We start from the raw sequence: 20,429 nt of genomic DNA, 5'->3' as shown, positions 1-20,429 counted from the left end.
CTAAGTCTTTCGATTCCCTTTGGCTTTTTAATCAAAGACATAAATGCAGCTTTATTTTTTATTTCCCATGTGAAAATGCATGACTAATTATTCATTGCTGTCATCTATTATCTGGGGAAAATGATATTAGAGGGTTTTTTTAAAAGATTTTTTATGCTTTAGGCCCTCTCAAGAAAAAAAAATAACTTTGTACCATTAGTTTAAAAATTGTTCTGGAACTTGAGATCCTGGCTGCTCAGGAAAACAGAAATGTGTTTTGTTTTTTGTTTTTTGTTTTTTTTTTCCAGTGGAGATACTGACTGGAAATCTACTCTTTGTATAAATCTCAGATCTACATCATGAATGACTAAGGTTAAAGAAATATTTTAAACTTCTCGTTTGGGCAAAAAAGTTTCTGAAGAGTGTGGATATCTTTGAAGATAGTCAACTTCAAAAAGATAGCATGAATCTTGGAGTGCTGAAAATGTATAACATTAAATTTTTCCTTTAGCTAAGCTGCAAATGAGAAACTCTGTATGTTCTTTATATTTAATGTTTCATAGTTTCCTATATTTTATTGTGATCATCGTTAAAAAAATTATCTGGACAACATAAACACCTTAGTCTTAAATATAAAATCATGATAAAGTTTTAAAAGCCTCACACCATGTTGAATATTACCAGCTATTATCCTTAATTCTCTTTCTTTAAAGAATGATTTGTGGGTTTGGTTGTCTGTCATTGTGAACTGTAGTTTATTTTTAAATAGGAACTAGCTATTAGCACAAAACTTATCAACCTATTGCAAATGATAGCCACTTTTTTGTCTTTTCTGTCTACTGTAATATATGCATCCCACAATGTAAGCATTGTGTAAAGCACATTAAGGACTCCTTATATAATAACATCTAATTCTATAATTCCAATAATTTCTGATTCATTTCTTGTTCTCAAAAAACAAACCTATAAAGCAAACTAGATTTCAAAAATAACATCAAAATAGGAGGTATTTGCTTGTTCTCTGGAAGATATAGTTAGAATTCAAAATAGTTTGAAGAATCAGTATGAATAGTCATGCTTGACTGGAATGAATATGCTAGGAGGAATTTTTTATAATGTAGCTTACCGTGGCATTGGGATCAGATCATCTAGTCAAGAGAAGATTGGCATTTGAGTGACAATAAAAAAAAGATATTTCTTTTCCAGGTTCACTTAAATTAAAAAAAAAAAACAGAAAAGAGACTACCCCAATGTTTGAAGAACAAGTTTTGGAATGTCAAGTTTTTGATGCTAGATTGGATCACTCAGGGAATATGAACATATGTGCTGCTTTTTCAGAAACCTTTAAAAGATAGACCTTTATCAGGAATGATTTGTTGGCATGTGTCTGTCACGCTAGAAGGGAAGACTAGTTGGTTTGGAAAGCCCTTGCCAGCATTCAAATTCCTAGTGTCTAGGTCACGTTACACATAAGGTAATTGCATTCTAACTTCAGTAATTATAGTTATCTGGAATTCCTCCTGTTCTCCAAATTGAATAAATAATCCTTTTTAAAAACTCATGGGATACTTAGTGTTTCTAGGGCACTATGACACTTGCCATTTATCTCAGTGGTAACAGAAAGAATTGGCCCAGTGTGTTAGATCTTTGGTAAAGCAAAATGTTTTTATTAATATGATTGCTGTGTATGATTTTCTATTATTGTCCTATTAATCACCCTCCTAATGGAAGCTATAGAGTGAAATTCACTTTGAATCATTAAGTGAATAACCCCTGTCAACCTCAGAGGTGGCCTAACATATTTTTTCCTCTTTACTGTTAATATTTCACTGTGTAATTACAGCTCCCAATCCGTGTGCAGCTAATGATGGCAAAGGCCCATGCTCGCATATGTGTCTGATCAATCATAATAGGAGCGCCGCTTGCGCCTGCCCCCACCTGATGAAACTGTCCCCAGACAAAAAGACATGCTATGGTAAGGTTCTTCAAGTGTTTATCAGAAATCCAAATATTAAATTGTTTTAGATTGTATAAACATTTAGATTTTTATACCGACTGAAGCAGGAGAGGATTTGCCATCCCTTGAAAATGTTTGAGACATTGCTATTTCTAGCAATGTTGATGATTCATCTACTTTTAGAAAGATTGGCAGACATTTTAAAATACGCAATATGGGGCACTCCGCTGTTTATTACCTTATTCATGTTTTCTGTTACTTTTGCTTTTGGTGTGTTAGCAGAATTTATCTCAGGGAAACAGTGAGATTTATAAGTGTAAATTGTATCATCAAAAAATGATGATGCAGGTAGCCTGCATAACAAAGAAGTATTTAAAAGCTTTAATCTCTGCCTGCACTTCATGTGAAGTCATTTTTGGATCATTTTAGTGGGGGGATTAACAATTTAGAGGGAAAATGGGGTACAATATATAACTTTGCAAGATGTAAAACAGATTTTAAATAGCACATTTATATAAAATTTATGAAAACAATTATGATAGTCTTATTTTTAATAATGAAAAGTGTATTTGTAACCTCATGTCTTAAAAAAAAAAAAGAAGGGGGAGGGCAGGGGAGAAAGATTTCCAAAGCTTAAAGCAGTATCTTAGTCACACATTTTATGATTTTTATAGTTTTAAGTCACTTATCAAAATGAAATGATACATATGTAATATAATAATAATAATAATAATAATAATAATAATACATTTTAATCTAAAGAACAAAAAAGAATTAAATATTAGCAAAGCTTCTTCCTATTCAGATTCCAATTCACTGAAAGGAAGGTACCTATAAATTCAATATGATGAAAATTCTTTTCATTTGTGTTTACAGGCTAAGGAGTTGTGATTTGGAAAGTAAATGCAACCCTTTGAAGCCTAGTTTTAGAAAATTGCAACCAAATGTGATTTCCTAAGTAACTTATGAGCTCATTGTAATTCAATGATGGTATAAGAAATGATTTCTTAGATTCTTCCAAATTCCATTCAGTTTAAAATAAGACTCAATTATGATATCATACAAAGAACAAATTTAGACATTTGACATTTTTACAGCTTATATATTTCAAGATATATGTTTATGTTATTTGCATATGCATTTGATATAGCTTGAACTCCTTACTTATTCTAGAAGAAAAATGATGAAAAATTCTAGGTTTACAAGTTTATTTCAGTGAAGAGTTAATTAAATTTGGGTAAGTTATAAGCATTATATTCTCCATTTTATATTAATTATTGCTTTCAGTAATTAAAAAAAGACATGTTAATCAATCATGTGAAAATAGGCTTTCCAGGATATTTGAACCTAATGAACTTTAAATAAAAAAATATGTGATTTCTTCTTTCCTTTTCTAGAAATGAAAAAATTTCTTCTTTATGCAAGACGTTCAGAAATAAGAGGAGTGGATATAGATAATCCATATTTCAACTTCATCACAGCTTTTACTGTCCCAGATATAGATGATGTCACGGTGATAGACTTTGATGCCTCAGAGGAACGTTTGTACTGGACGGATATAAAAACACAAACTATCAAACGTGCTTTTATTAATGGGACTGGGTTAGAAACTGTTATCTCAAGAGGTAAATACTCAAAGAATCGCTGCCACAAAGTAGTTGTTTGTAATCACTTTCTGTTTTGATGCTTCACATTTGTGTCTGTTGCTCCATTTTTGGAGAAGCATCAAAATAGTTGATGATGCATTTATACATACATACATACATACATGCATGCATACATACATGCATATGTATGTGTAGTTATTTACATTTGAAACTCCTTTTCTAGTTGTTACCAATTTCCAAGACATATTTTTACTTTTCCCCTCCATTTTGCCAATAAAAGGTTAAAAGAATCATTGATTTCGAGTTGGAAGGACATTAGGGACTATTTAGTACAACTCTCTTATTTTTATAGGTGGGGAAATGAGGATGGCCATAAAGGAGCAGTTACCAGCCTGAAGTCTCAAAAGGAATAAATAAGAGAACCAGCATTTGAATACATGTCCCACAACTCAAAATCTAGCACTTTCTCCCATGCCACCTGCTTTTATACTTATGATTAAAACAGAGAAGAAATGACTCTTCAAATTCTTCATTAAGAAGTGAGAGATTTAAATCATATATTGGACATTGAAGTTGCAATTACAAATATCACTTCAGTCATATCAAGAAGGATTTGAGGATTCAAAAGTAGAAATTTCAGAAGGAACTTCCTTACCATTGGAGTCCTCCTGAATTAAGAAAAATCTAATTTTCTTATCCCTTTCTTTCCCCACCTCCTCTCTCACTCCCCACTCTCTACATACGTTAGTCAGTATTTATACTCATGGAGTAGAAGAAAGTTGATGACAGCCATTTCCTTAGGTCTCACTCTAGCTCGCTATTTATTATTAACAGCAACAACAGCTAACATTTATATGTGCTAGGAACTCTGCTAAGCGCTTTACAATTATTATCTCATTTGATCCTCAAAACAACCCTGGGAGGTAGATGCTGTTCATATCCCCATTTTATAGAATAGGAAAAATCCTGAAGATCCTCCTGTAGATGAGGAATCTCCTAAAGACTCAGTCCTCATGAGTAATGCACTTCAAAGAGTGGACTGGTATAAACTCATTTAATTTTAGATAACTGAGGTACAATGGTGTTCTGTTGAATTGCGAGGTGAAAGGTCTCACAGAATTAAAAAGATCTGTGTAGGTCCTGGATTATCACCATGGCTTTGAGGTTGATCAGGCTTACATGCATTCCTTCATACTTTCATTCAGTCATTAACAAACTGTATTGAGTACTTACTATATATCGGATACTGTGTTAGGCAATACAAGATGATACAAAAATAAATAATGACATCTTCATTCCCAGTTTCCGAAAACTTATAGGCACTTATCTTAATTTGGAAGTGGAAAAGAGTTACCCACATAAATGTACAACATAGCTATGCTTTCAAAGACATGTGATTTTATTGTTGGGAGAATTTCTTCCACTCCTGTAATATAACTCCTAATCTTAGAGAACTGCAAGAATATCAGGGAGGTTAAGTGACTTGCCAAGGATTATACAGCTTGTATGTGTCAGAGGCAAAATGTCAACTTGTTTTCCTGACTTTCAGTTTAGCACACTAACCATACTAACCACTCTGCCAGACTTCTTCTCTGCTTGAAATATAACATTTTATATTCACTTAAGACTTGGGCTGGGACCTATTGTTAGCCAATCAATGAGAGCCAGCACTAACTTGGGTTTAAAGCATGGTCTGATGACTTTGCAAGTCATGGTATCACTTTTCTGATGCCATGGTCCTCTTCAAGAAAGAAGGACAAACAACAACAACAACAGCATAACATTTTAGATATCACCTATTAATTGAAATGTTTCCATTGATTTGCAATACTAATCAGCACCAGAGGTATTGCATTAGTGAATGCGTGAACAAATGAATGAAAAAAAAATTTAGAATATCTTCTAAACCTAAGACACCTCTCTAAGCACTGGGAATAAATAACGAAAAGTAACCAATCCATTGCTTTTTATGAGATCACCTTCTAATGGGGTCAGGAAAGTTTATTTGGAAGTCAGATGCAAAAGTCCCATGTATTTGTTTCAAAAATGTCTATTTCACCAAGAGTTAAGAGAAATCCCTCTCCACCTGAGAAGTTACTTGTTTTCACCATTTCATAAGGATTCCCCCTACCACAATGAAAGAGATTTGGATCATTCTGCCACTAGAAGCCACTTAAATCACTTAAAATACCAAGTATAGTAGGGAAGGCTTTAAGAAGAAATAGGGATAAGGATAGTCTTTCTTACACATGGCTGGTTGCTGCAAATTCCAGCTTTGCTGGAAAATTCTCTTTCTTTCTTTTCATTTTTTTCAAATTTATTATTTATTTACTTTAAACCTTTTTTTCAAATTTTGAATTCTAAATTATCTCCCTCCAGCCCCTCCCCCCATTGAAAATGCAAACAATGTATCAATTATACATGTGAAATCATTTGTAAAACATATTTCCATATTAGTCATGCCACAAAAAAAGATCAAGAAAAATAAAGTGAAAAAAATATAATTCAATTCGTGTGCAGAATTCATCAGTTTGGAGAGTTCTCTTTCATAGCTTCATGTGGTAATAGCTTTTCATGGCTTCTCTTTCAATTAGGATGCTCACCTCTCCTGAAATGTGAGGAGCACCTCTTCCTACCTGCTCTATTACTAATCATCATCTTCTAGCTTCAGAGGTATCCCTCAGCCTGTCTGAAAGCTTAAAATAGGCATCTCACAGCTCACCTTCTAAAAATTAAGTTTGCTGAAATATGATGAAGTGAACCAAGGGCTGTGCATATTTCTGTAAACATCTTTTTCATCCATTTAGACCCTGATTCTCGCTCTTCTACCTCCCACTTCTGACCTCATTAACTGTTCTGCCAAAGCTATCAATCAAGCTTTCTTCTAGAGGACTTAAAAATATTTATTTTAAAAAGCATTTATTATTGCTTCCTCCCACTGTGTCCCCCCCAACTCCCACAGGAATAATAGTCCAGTAAAACAAATTACCACATTGGCCATGTCCTCAAGTTGAAATCTCATTCTGTATTTTAAGGCCATCATCTCTCTGACAAGAGGTGATAGATGGGTGTTCTGTTTCTGATATTTTTTTTTATCCCTTCCAATCTAACTTCACAATGAGATGATGGTGTAGTGAAAAGAACATTGGACTAGGAGTCAGGAGACTTGGGTTCTAATCCTGGCTCTGCTTCTCACTTGCTGTGCTAGCTTGAAAAAATCAGTTTCTCGTCCCTAGGTTTCAGTTTCATCATATATAAAATGAGGGAGTCGGACTAGATCAAAGAATATTTATGCAAAGCTAGGTGGTGGAATGGATAGAACATCTGGCCTGGAGTTAGGAAGAACTGAGTTCAGACCTGGCCTTAGAAACTGACTAGCTGTGTGATCCTGAGCAAGTCCCTTAACCTTGTTTGCCTCAGTTTCCTCATCTGTAAAATAAGCTGGAGAAGGAAATGGCAAACTATTCCAGTATCTCTGGCAACTAAATAACCAAATCAAACTGTTTTACTAGGAGCATCTCTTCCTCACATTACACCATTTTGAAGTACGCTGTTCATACAGACCATGATGTATAGACCACAGTGTTTGTGAAATAGTGCTTCTTTAATATTTGTGGGCTAGCTTTAACTGTTAAGTCTCACCGGCAACTCTCTGTAACTAAAATTTAGTTATAAAGAATTACCTGGGGGACTGATAAATTAAATGTCCTGAACAATGTTACACACTCAGTATGTGTCAGAGGTAAGCCTTGAACCCAGGTCTTCCTGAATCTGGGGTCATTTCTCTGTCTACTACCACTAATTCAGGGCTGTCTTTCGTTGGGTTTGATATCCATTTACTCAAAGAAATTGTATTGATACTGAATACTATCAACTCCTCATTTTGAGTGATACCATATTTAATTATAGCATTAATATCAGAATTAAAAATAATTGTTCTTTAAAAATTGATTCAGGGAGAATGAAAGAAATAAAAGCTGAGGCCTACAATTATGATGAGGAAAAGAATAGATGAGAGTAGTAGACCTAAAACAAATACCACCCGTTCAGGGACTACCAACTTTGACCAGCGTTTTTGAACATCATACTTTTTTTTTTTTGATCATCAGAAGCTTTAACTCTATTCTTTTTCTTTCATTTGATGGACAAGGTAAAAGGATGGCTTATTCATCTCCCTTGTGGTATACTAGTTCTAACCTCAGACATAAGAACTTAAGAGGTCCTCTAATAGAAATAATTTTAATGCTCTTGAATACTTAGAGGATTGGTGTCTTCTGGAGATGTCATTCCCTAAGATAAACTTTAATTTTTCCCCCATCGTTTGAGTACTGGAAGAATTTAAACACCACTCCCCAAGCTGTTGAAATCTCTTCCTTCTTAAAACTCTTGTCACTGACTTCTGTGATGTTATGTGGATTCTCTATCTCACTGGACACATACCTCACTGTCCTTTCCCCCTCTCCCTTAACTTTCTCTCACTCTCTTTTCCCCCCTTTCTCTGCCTGTTCTCTCCCTTCTGCTACCCACTAAATTAAGGTATTCCCTAAGAGTCTATCTCTCCTTTTTTCTTGTCCACTTGTCCATTTACCCAAGCATATTCCTATCTTCAAACCTGTACCTATTCTTGACTTTCTTATTTTGTTCATTTCAGCACAGTCTAGTCTATCCTCCTAGTCTATTTTGAGAATACTATGTCCTAGCAAAGCATCCCTAGACTACATTCTATTCCTTTCTGGCCTTGCTAGGTAACAGCTAGCTAGTCTCATTACCTGTGTGCTAAATTGTTAACTGGTTTCAGATAAGAAACATTTTAGTGGGGCCCTTCAGGAGGCATAAAACCTTAATCCCAAGGAATAGTTCAGTGGTTAAAATTTCATTCACAGGTCAATTGTGAAAGAAATTTATGGGGAGTTGTCAGTCCCCAGAACCCCTCAGATTTACATGAGCAGTTGCCTAAATCACCTACTCTCAAGGCCCTGCTTGTTTCTATATACGGAAGAAGTAGTCCATGTCAGCCTTCATTTATACATTTCCTAAAAATGTCCCATTAAGAGATTTTTCTTCATGTATTATATATTTCCCAAAGAAGTGAGGGGAGTATGCAAAGTAAGTTCTAAGGAGTGTAATGAATGGGAAGTATCGTAGGTCTTTGGAAATTGCAGACAACACATTAAGCAGTAATGGAAAACATTCAAACATCCTAGGTCAGAATGCTTCTAAATTAGCACTCTTTTTACCTTAATGCTTTCTAAAGCTTTTTAGACTGTTTTTTCCTTCTAATTAAAACATGTGGAGTTTAGATCCCTTAATTGTATGATCAAGGAACAGCAAACCAAATATTCAGGTTTGATTTAATGAATCCAATCTTAATTAGAGCTCAGTAATTTGTCTTAGGAATGTTAAAAGACTTTCCTCCCTTTCTATCACTGTCAATTCCCGTTAATTACCTACTTTGAAAGATGTGAAACTCTTCTGAATCTTTTAGAAGTTGAATCATTCCATCTAATTTCTACATAAAATAGGCCTATGCAGGTCTACAAAATGGCCTTTTTTAAATAATGCCAATTTTCCTATGGAGATGAAAAAAATAATCAAATTAGTTTTGGGAGGTAAGGTACGCAGCTCATTTGTTATTGACCAGAAAATGCTTTTTTCTCCAAATAAGAAAAATGTGCTACCAACTGGAGAACTGATTACCCTGATTTGCATTTGGGTCGCCTTGGACAATGAGATTACTGGCCATTTTTATTCCAAGAGTTTACTAGTGACTCATTGACTGTTAGTGTAATTTCAATGCTAATTGTTGCTTCAGGTTTTCAACTGGCTTAGCAGTAAGACATTAATGATTATTCATACCTCAAGAAGGTATGAATGAGATTGCAATCTTGTACAATTTTAGCTAACAAATTAAAGTGTAAATTAAATTTTTTCTGAGAAGGAAAATGACTTAGTTGGGAGAGCCAACAGAATGAGGAACTTCATTCACTTTTAATTTTCTCTTTCCTCTCTTACAGATATTCAGAGCATCAGAGGGCTAGCTGTGGATTGGGTATCCCGAAATTTATACTGGATTAGCTCAGAATTTGATGAAACCCAAATTAATGTGGCACGATTAGATGGTTCTTTGAAAACCTCAATTATTCATGGAATTGACAAACCACAATGCCTTGCGGCTCACCCAGTCAGGGGGTAAAGTATGATTGTTTCTAGATTTTCAGAAAACTCTGCCATAATTTGATATCAAATATCATGCAACTATGCAGTAGGCCTTAAGTATAGGACTTGGGGGCTAACTAGCAATTTCATCTCTGGAATCTAACAAGATGGATAGCAATAGGGATCACAGTTTTCTGAAAACTTTATAAAAACAAATATATACTTGTAGCATTTTATTAACTTCTATTTCTAAAATTGGAAGGAAAGAAATATAGAGAAAATGTTGATAAAATTAAGATTTACGGTATGTTGCTTTATGATTACATTATTGCATACATATATTATATACATTCATATATTATATATTATTTAATTTCTAAAAACATAAGTTGCAGCAAACCTGTCAACCTGCTTTAGAGTTTCTTTACCCAGGAGTTTAAACAATAATAATAATAATAATAATAATAATAATAAACAATAATAATACTTACCTTTATATAGCACTTATATGTGTCAGGTACTGCGCTAAACACTTTGCAATTATTATCTCGCTTGATTCAATAATCCTTGGAGGGAGGGGCTATTATCATCCCCATTTTACAAATGTGGAAACTGAGGCAAGCAGGGGTCATGGAGTTTCTGAGATTGGGTTTGAACTTAGGTCTTTCTGACTCAGAGCCTGGTGCTCTATCCAGTGTACCACCCAGCTGCCCCCAAAGTCTCCATAACACTGAAATCACAAGACTGGATCCTGTCCTAGATAGTACAGAGAGGAACAAATAGATAGAAAAAAAGATAAACAGATCTCATCAGCCTTGTTCTCTTATTCGTTGTTTCAAGAGCACAAAACTATGAAAAGTAGTTTGTTAACACTTGGAAGGCTTTGTTTCTATTTTCATTCTTTCTTGGGAATATTTATTTATTGTTGCCTTTCTTTTCCACACGGCTCTCTTGATGGCCCGTCATGGCTTCATAAACAGCAACAGGGAGAATGAGAATGAATGCCCCATAACTAATTTTGGTTGCAGGATAATGCAGCAACCATTATTATAAGACAAGCCTAAATTAGGATTAGTCCAACCCTTTAGGTTCAAGGTCTTAAAATGCAGTAGGCATTCATGAACCATAAAATTCAATTACAAACTACTTTAATAATTAGGAGCTAAAAGAACACACTTTAAAAGATGTAACATTATAATAAAACAATCTGGCTCTTCCTGCAGCAGCACCACAGCAAAAAGCCGGGAAAGCATTTCCATGAATGTAACAAGAAGCAAAGTGGAACTTGAAATCACAATTCTTCCGGTGCTGAGCTATTTGTACCTTAGGCAGCAAGGAAACAAAATAATCTCCTTACCCCTTAAAGACCAGCCTAGCTCTAGCCCTAGTACCTATGTGTGTATGTATATATGTGTGTATGTATGTGTATATATATATATGTATGTGTGCACACACATATACCTATATATACATATTCATACATGTATGTATACACCCATATATACATATATGTGTGTGTATTTATATTTGGCATCTTTTATTCCAAGTACCTTAAATGAAATAGGTGCTTCTACTGCACATACCAATAGTTTCTTGGGTTATTAACATCACATTGGAGAGATTCTAATTCTTTCTCCTGGGGCAAAACCAGTTGCTGAAAAAGGTGAGGATAGCAGCTAGGCAATCATCCACCTTGCACAAGGGAATGTGAAGAAGCAGGATTGGTTTGAGAGTAGAACTGCAGAGGCATCAGGAAGTCTTGGGGCACTACTCCTTTACTCTCTTTCTCTGGAACAAACTTCCAGACATCTAGGCTAGCTTTGGCTTAGATGTAGACCAAATATGGATGTAGACCCTGCTTGATATAGACCAAATATGGAAGTTTTTTTTTTTAATTGAAGAAAAAACATTTTCCATGGTAGATGGTCTCAATAAACCCGCAAAAAAAAAAAAGCCAGACTGCCCTTCCTTATCCCCAATAGATGAAGGTTTGAATGCCCTGTATGATTCTGAGTTTATTATGTTCCTTAATGGTCTTTTTTTCTTCTATATTCAACACTATAGATAGGTCTAGCAGGCCTTATATTTGATGACTTCCTTTTTCTTTTTAAGGAAACTTTATTGGACTGATGGAAACACTATAAATATGGCAAATATGGATGGCAGTAATAGCAAAATTCTCTTTCAGAATCAAAAAGATCCAGTTGGTAAGTATGTGTGACGTTGACCAAAGGTTTTTGGGTAATAAGCACCATTCAGGACTTATGAAATATCTGAAGTTTTAAAGAAAGAAAATACTATATATTTAATTTTCAATTTAAGTATAAAAGTAACAAAAAAAGTAACTCAATGGAGCCCATCATTGTGGTTGTGAGAAATTATTCTCTGTCTAGGCTCACATGATCTCTGTTTAGTGTAGACATTTTAGTCCTTTGAATAACAGACCCTTCACAATGGTACCAAAATGATGTGAGTTAATGCAATATACTCCTTTTTTGCTGAATCAGTTCTGATATACTGATGCAATTACTATTATTCTGTCAGTACCGGATCCTGTGATTTTACTGATGAAGTTCTTAATCTCTAGATAAAGGCATTGACTGGTTGATTGACAGTAAAGTATATTTGTTTGAAATACATTTTAATTTCTTGCACTTGACAGTCTACTGAATTCACTACTGATCCTTGAAACAATGCCTTAAAACAATCCACATTCAGCTTGCATTAAACTGCAAAAGACTAGAATTCTCTATCAACAACTCTCTTGCTTCTAGCATAAATCATAAACTCCTAGGTTGACTTCAAGCTCCTCAATTGACTTCATATTCTAAGGAAGTATGCTAGCTAACCATAGACTAAATTAGTTATGGTATGCCCTCTATAAAAACAGGCTTTTTGAAATGACAGTGAAATAACCAATCAAGGGCATAGAGCAAAAATTTTTAACCTTTGTCCTGTCCTTGACCCCTTTGGTTATCTGGCGAAGCCAAGAGACTCCTCAGAATCATATTTAAATGCTTTACTTTTTATTTAAATGTATTTACTTTTAATTAATTAATTAAATTTTAGTTTTCAACATTCACTTTCATAAGGTTTTGAGCTACAAATTTTCTCCCCTTCCCTCCCCTCTCCCCTCCTCAAAATAGCATACGATCTGATATAGGCTTTACATACACTAAATGTATTTATTTTAAGTGTTCTAAAATAAAATACATAGGGGCAGCTAGGTGGCACAGTGGATAGAGTACTAGCCCTGAAGTCAGGAGGACCTGAGTTCGAATTTGGCCTCAGACCAAACACTTGGCACTTATTAACTGTGTGACCCTGGGCAAGTCCCTTAACCCCAATTGCCTAAAAACAAAAATGAAATAAAATAAAATACATAGGATTACAAAGGAAACCAATTATATTAAAATAGCTATCAAGATATGTATATATATATATATATACATACATATATACACACACACATATATATGTATGTATATATATGCATACATACACATACATATATTCACACATACATACACACACACACACACACACATATATATATATATATACATATATATATGTATATATATATATATATATATAACATTTTTAAAGAACCCTTGGCATAGAGAAACAGGGAAACAGATTTATAGTTTCTTTCTGGATAAGAGAAGTATAACTGGCACCTTAAGAGAAAGAAAGATTTTTTTCTTGAACTAACCAGCAATTGTTTCAACCCTTAGTTTCTCTTTATTCATGGACTCATGGCATGATTTCTCTTGAACATTATTGCTGATCCACAGCCACAAATATTCTGGTTTAAAGTTAAAAAGAGAGAGAAATCTCTATATGCTATCGTGTTTTATTCCTAACTTTGGTTGTTGTATCACCTCACTGACTTCTTGTACTTACTTGATTTTTTCAGAGAGTAAGAATTACCACATAGTTCATTGCCATCTTAAACACAAAAACCTTGTCCAAAAAAAAAGAAAAGAATATACCTGATTTACAATGCCACGTTGACTATTCAGGTTGTAGAGCAAGTAGGACAAAACATGATGGAAATGATTGATTTGGCTTTCCAATGAAAGCATTCTACTTTTGAATCTGTAAAAATCAATGTACTTTGCTAGCCTTTCAGCAATTTTTAAGTTTCGGGAATATGGAAGAAGTTTATTTCTTTGTGAAGTGGTTTTGTTTTTATTAGAGAGAATTCAATAAAGGTGTTGCATCATGGAGACTTGGAATAAATCAATCTTTTCATGTAATCCATGGAGTAAACTTCAGATAAAAAGTAATACAGTTAACAACTCTTTTCTTCATGCTGTTTGGTCTTGGATGCAGCATGCAATTGAAATTCATTTTAGAGGTGAAAATTAAAAGACAGATTGGAATGCTAACATTTCAGTGTGGTAGAAGGTAGGGGAAAAAAAAGGAACAAGGGAATAAATATGCAAGATTATGACCACATAAAACAGCCCTAATGGGGAACAAAGCAATCCCATCTGTGCTTATCTAGAGTTGTATAGAATATTTTATCCTGAAAGGTGAATATGTTAGTGACATTACAAGCAAATGAAGTCCAAACTATGTAATTTGGTAACCTAGAGATTAGACCTAAATTTTAATTTATATGTTCATTCCTGTAATTGGAATAACCTTACCCTTAGTAATTTAAAATTCTAATTTCAGTGTTGAAATAAATGGGAAAAAGGCTTTATTTATCAAATGTATTTTACAGCAACTAAATTAGTATTCATACTATTGGTCTACAGAGCTACTAATGTTATCATCAAAATAATTTCTTTATTATTAAATATTTTTTCATAAGTTATTTTCTACAATGACCAAATTCTCCAAAGAATTTTAACACACACACACACACACACACACACACACAAAACCCCATTTCTCACACATAGTAGCTGTATGACCATGCTGTCATTTTACCTCAGCAGGATCCTTAAAGGTGGAAGGGGAAGAACAGATTCCAAGAAAGACTAATAGAGAGAATAGATAATACCAATAAAAAAGATAATTTCTCTCCTTTATTAGGTAGTTTATTATAACACACACACAATCTTCATCGTCACCCCTGTCTTCATACTTGGAGACAAATATACAGGCAGTTCTTGCTTTAGATAAGCGGACTTTCATAGACCGCTATGTAAAGTGATTCTTATGTACTGTGAATTTGCCCTAGGAGTGGGAAAGAGTAGGAGGCAGGAAGGGGGCCTTGCGCCCATGCAGAAAAGGATGGGCACATGTCTCATGCTTTGGGGTGGGGACAGGGAAGTGAGAGAAAGGGGAAGAACAAGCAGAACCATAGCCAGTCACATAAAGGCCTGGCCAAATCCAAGAGAAAGAACAGGGGAAGGTGGGGGCAGACATGTGGGGGCCAGACATAAACACAGGCAGGACAGAATGGGCAGTATGTGAGGCTGGAGACAGACATGTAGTATCTGAGTGGATAGACGGAAGGCAGACACTCAGGGTGGACACATGGGTGGCGGACGGAGTGGGGCTCCATGCCCCTCTCCACGCAGGAGGTCTCAAGCCAAGCTATCATCACGGCCAAGAGGGTCGCTAGTCCCTTCCGCTTTCACGTGAAGGTTGTTTGGTTGGTTGGTTTGATTTGGTGTCAGGGTGGTGAAAGGCTGTGGAGTGTGGAGCTGAGGAGCAGGAGCAGAGAGAAAGCACAGTACTGTACAGTAAAGGTAATAGGAGAGGGTTTGGGGAGGAGATAATGCAGATTTCTTTCAGAATTCTTTAAGTCAAATTTTTAGAATGCAAATTAATGTAAAGCAAGAATGCTCTATACAAGTTGAGGCTACCTCAAATACCCTGTTCTCCATTTTTTTTAGCCTACTGAACCCCACTATCAAAAATTTTACTTTACCTCAGCAACCCAAAGGAACACATTAGATGTTATCATCACTCATAATGGTGACAGCTACACAATTTTAAACTTTGACATTTCCTCTTCTAAAAATAAATTCTTGCCCTCATATCTTTTTGACTTACTTTTCTTAGACCTACTCTTTATACTTATTGCACCCTTCAGTCCCCTTAACTCTCAATGGACTCCTCTTCCAGTTATAGATCATTCTTGAACTCATTCCTCAATGATTAGTATACTCTCACCTCTTCATACTCTCCCTTTCTGAGTCATTCTGAACTCCCAGTTATCATTTTAAAAGAAACCCTATTCCCCATTTCCCCATTCACTTCTCCTTTATTACCTTCAACTGCAACCTTACACCTCACACTGTTTCACTACAGATCTATCCACCTCTTCTACTACTCTCTGGAACATCTGCTCCATAGTTAACAAACCTGATTTTATCTTAAACTTTTCCTTTCTCAACCTTTCTATCTTTTGACACACTGAGACTTGACTTTCTCCTGATAACACAGCCTTCCTATCTAAACATTTCTAGTATTTATTGGTCTTTCACTCATAACCAACCACCAACTTGCTGGTCATGGTGGAGGAGTCTAGATATTCCTTGTTCCTCATTGCTACTTCCTGATTTGCCCTACCACCATCACTTAGTAACCTTGTCTCTAATATTCATTCAATCCTTACTTATCACCTAGTCATTCAATACAATTGATCACCCATCATTATATACTAAATCCCAGAGCATTTTACTTCATTTCTCAATGAATTTAATGGATTGCCCAAAGTCATTCTTTCCACCCCAACCCCTGCCCTCATGTTTGGGGATTTCAACATGTGTACTGATACTATGTGTAACACTCTGAGTCTCTCAATTTGCTCATTTTCCCATGATCTTCTAGTCCAGTAGACCTCAGTTACACACAGAGATAGTTATACCCTTGATCTTACTAACTCTACAAGTGTTCCACTTCCATGTTAATGAACTCTGAAATTCCTTTATATAATGATAATCTTTTATCTTTCTATCTTTCCCTCTGCTTTACCACTCCTAAATCTGTTTTTTGTCTTTACCATGACTTCTAATCCCTTACCCTCCAGTTGTTTTTAGTTAGTTTGTTTTTAATAGGCATCATCCCTATACTAGTTACGTTCTCATCCCTTACTTATTTTTGCCTTTTGGACAAACCAGTTGAACTCCACACTTAATTCCCTCCATTCACACTTATGTATCTTGCTCTCTCATCCTATTAGTAATCGTGACTTGACAAGCCCCTACCTTGTGTTATCTCCATCATCAATTGTCTTTACTTGTATGTAAGTGTTCTGAACAAAGTTGGAAAAAGTCACAAAACAGAGCATGAGACAAGTTTCTTGGCAGAAAGGGCAGGAGGAAGAATTGCTACGGGATGTTTAAGGAGGGATGAAGTGGTTTAGAATAGCCTCTCTATTGAGTGGGATAGAAAGTTGATTGTGGAGTTGTATAAACACTGCTTTGATTCAGTGAAGTTCCAAAGGAGACTGTGGAGCAATTTGTTGCCAAGCCAGTGAACAGGGTTACATGATTCAGCCCCTCATTAACTCTTAGATAGATACTTTAATAGCCATGTATAATAATTGCCACTATAAGAACTGACATGCTCTCCTTAAATTTGTTTTCAACATTCTACAATCTGACTTCCACATAGCTGCCAGAATACCTTCCCTCAGGCACAGGAGTCTAATTGCATTGCTCTACTGCTCAAAAACCTTCAGTGGCTATAGGTTTCTTAGCCTGGCATTTGAGACTCTTCACATTTATACAACCACCTCAGTCTAATTTTATGTTATTCCCAGCAATGATCTATTTGTACCAATAAAACTAGACTACTAGCTTTCTCCACCTTTATGTATCTTTGGAAGCCATTTGTATCATTTGGAATTCACTCCATACCCCTTTCTGCTTCTCAATATCCTATTCTTCAAGTCTCATCTAGAGTTACACCTTCTTCATCCAATGTACTCCCCAGAAGGCCAGGAGACAGGAAGAATTGATACCAGTGGGGGCACACTGACTTTCCCCAATGCATACTTCCCTGACCCTGGGCCATCAGAGAACCCATTTGGGATGTATACATGGCAAGATTTGCTGGCACCAAAGGCACCCTCCCCCCCCATAGCCCAGGCTGCTTCACTTCTCATAGGCCATAAATGAAATGAGAACCAGTGACTCTATTCCTTCCAATGAGTTGAAGGGTCAGGCTGTGTTTCCCCAGACTTCATGATTTGCCCTGCTTCTGCATCTTGAAGTCTCCTGACATTGCTATCTGTCCTACTTATATATGCTAAGAATCTCTATATGTTGCCATCCATCCCACCATTGTACCCTTAGGAATTAATGGCCTTTCCATCTGCTTTGCAGCTGAACTTTCTGTTATGTTTTGTGTCTCCCAAAGACAGCATAGGATACTTAAGAGGAGGAACTATCTCAGCCTTTCTGTTTCTATTTGCAGCATTTGCACAATGTTTGGCACAAAGTAAATACCTAATAAATGCTTTTTTATTCATTTCATTTAAAATAGCTATATTCTTCGTATGACTTATGAAATTCAGTATCTGAGTCCCACTCTCCCAGCTTGTAATCGACAGAGTATGACTAGCTATTGCTTCCTGAGGGATCTAGCGATTCCTGAGTTGAATTTTTTTATACTATCATTATAAGCTTTTATTTGTTGTGTTGTCTCAGTATTAATGAAGAGGTGAACATCTCACTAATACCAATTAACCATTTAACATCAATTAGATTTTTATAAAGTAATATTTAATAAGAAAGTATAGCAAGAACCAAAGTAGAAGACATGTCCCCTTGAAGCAGTTTGCAATCTTCTAAATACACATTTGCATAGTCCCTGGGGAAATAGACTCACACTTAAATATTCTAACCCCTTCAACCTAGGGGGAGGGTATTTTCTGCCTCAGGGAGTCCATTTATTCCTTCAAAAAGTCCCCACAAAATTTGCCATGAGCATGCATAACTAATGGATGAGCCACTCTTTTTCTTTTAGTAAGCATCTTAGCTGCCAACTTGATTGACTGATTCACCATTAGGTTGGGTCAAGGAAGTCACTCATCAGATCTGGCTCTTCATCAGACTCTCTACTGCTGCTACAAGCTTTGCTTGCTGAAGGGAACTTTTATGACTCTGTCCACCTATTAAAGCTCACAGTCACAACCTAGTCCAGGAGTTGGGAACCTGTGGCCTCGAGGCCACATGTGGCCCTCTACATCATTAAGTGTGGCCCTTTAACTGAGTCCAAACTTAATAAAAGAATGTGTTCTGTAAAACTTGGACTTAGTCAAAAGGCTGCACTCAAGGACCTAGAAAGTCACATGTGACCTCGAGGCTGCAGGTTCCCCACCCCTGGACTAGTCTAATTAGTATCTCATAATAATTCACCTAAAGTCAGGAAAGAATAAACATAAAGAGACACAATCAAAACTGGCATCATACATTCAATAACCTTCAGCAGCATCCTCTTACCTCCAGGATCAAATATAACATACTCTGACTTTTAAAGCTTTTTCATACCTTTCCTGTCTTACACCTTACTTCCACTGGCCTCCTTACTATTACATGAACATGACTCTCAAAGTCTTGACTTGAGGGTTTAATGGGCTATACCTCATGCCTGGAGCCCTCTCCTTCCTCATCTCTGCCTGCCAGCTTCTATAGATCACTTCAAGTTTCAGCTAAAGTCCTACCTTCTGCAAGAACTCTTTCCCAGTCTTCTTTAATCTTAGTGCCTTCCTTGTAAGACTCCCTCCAATGTGCATAAATATGTGTATATATGTGTGTATGTATGGGGAGAGAGAAAGAGAGAGAGACAGAGAGATAGAGACAGATACAGAAACACAGAGAGAGAGAGAGAGATGGAGGGAAGGAGAGAGATGGAGGGAGGGAGAGAGACAGAGACAGAGAGACAGAGAGACAGAAAGAGAGTAAGTACATAATGTTGTCTTTCCCATTAGAATGGGAGCTCCTTGGGAGCAGGGACATAATAGGTACTCCTGGGGTTCTGGAAAAAACTCTCATTTACTTAAGCAAACTACACCAGTAACTAAGTTGTTTTTTAAGTACTTTTATAAAGTACCTTGAGGTTTGAAAAGGCTATATCCATACACAATCTTGTTTGAACTGAAAGTTGAAATTTGACTTCAGTCTTATGTGGGTTACTTACCAGATTGAATGGCCTCAAGATTTTTTTTTTCACTAATCCCATTTAAACAGTAGTATTAATTTTTTTGATAGATCCTTTTCCTTATCATAATGAGTATTTGAAATACTGTAGTGACATAAAACTTAAGTTTAATAAAGGTAAAAAAAACCCTTTTATTTCCAAATTAGGTACACATGTTCCCTTGCTATTTTCTTTTCTTTTTTCTATCCACCTTTGGGATTTTGGTGATAATATTAGCACATCTAGCAGAAGTTAGTCAGGAAATGGCAAAACTGTAGTTAGTGACCTTTTTTAAAATTTTCTTAATAATAAGAGCATTTATATAGTATAGTACTCTAAAATTTGCAAAGCATTTTACAAATATCTATTTATAAATATCTCAAAAAAAACCCTGAGAGGTAGTTACTTTTAAAATGCACACATACATACATATAGTGCATATATGTATACACACACACATATATATATATACATATATGTATGTATGTATGTATCTCTTCATTTTACAGATGAGGAAACTGAGAAGACAGGATAAGTGACTTGCCCAGGGTCACATAGTTAGTAAATATCTGAAGCTGAATTTTAATTCAGGTTTCTCTGAACCCATATCTAGTGCT

General features: G+C 35.6%; 1 protein-coding gene across 1 annotated transcript in view; it reads left to right on the top strand.

The window, feature by feature from the left end:
• The window catches only part of LRP1B (LDL receptor related protein 1B), a 2,172,360-nt gene that overhangs the window by 1,424,618 nt on the left and 727,313 nt on the right, over window positions 1-20,429 (top strand). The window contains 4 exon segments of the mRNA XM_020984719.1: window positions 1,823-1,954; window positions 3,334-3,561; window positions 9,558-9,732; window positions 11,812-11,906. Of these exon segments, the coding sequence (XP_020840378.1) occupies window positions 1,823-1,954; window positions 3,334-3,561; window positions 9,558-9,732; window positions 11,812-11,906 (630 nt within the window).

The sequence above is a fragment of the Phascolarctos cinereus genome, unplaced genomic scaffold (assembly GCF_003287225.1).
Source record: "Phascolarctos cinereus isolate Bilbo 61053 unplaced genomic scaffold, phaCin_HiC Scaffold_726;HRSCAF=1367, whole genome shotgun sequence".
NCBI lineage: Eukaryota > Metazoa > Chordata > Mammalia > Diprotodontia > Phascolarctidae > Phascolarctos > Phascolarctos cinereus.
The sequence above is the reverse complement of the archived record's forward strand: the minus strand, read 5'-3'. Positions and strand labels throughout refer to the sequence as shown.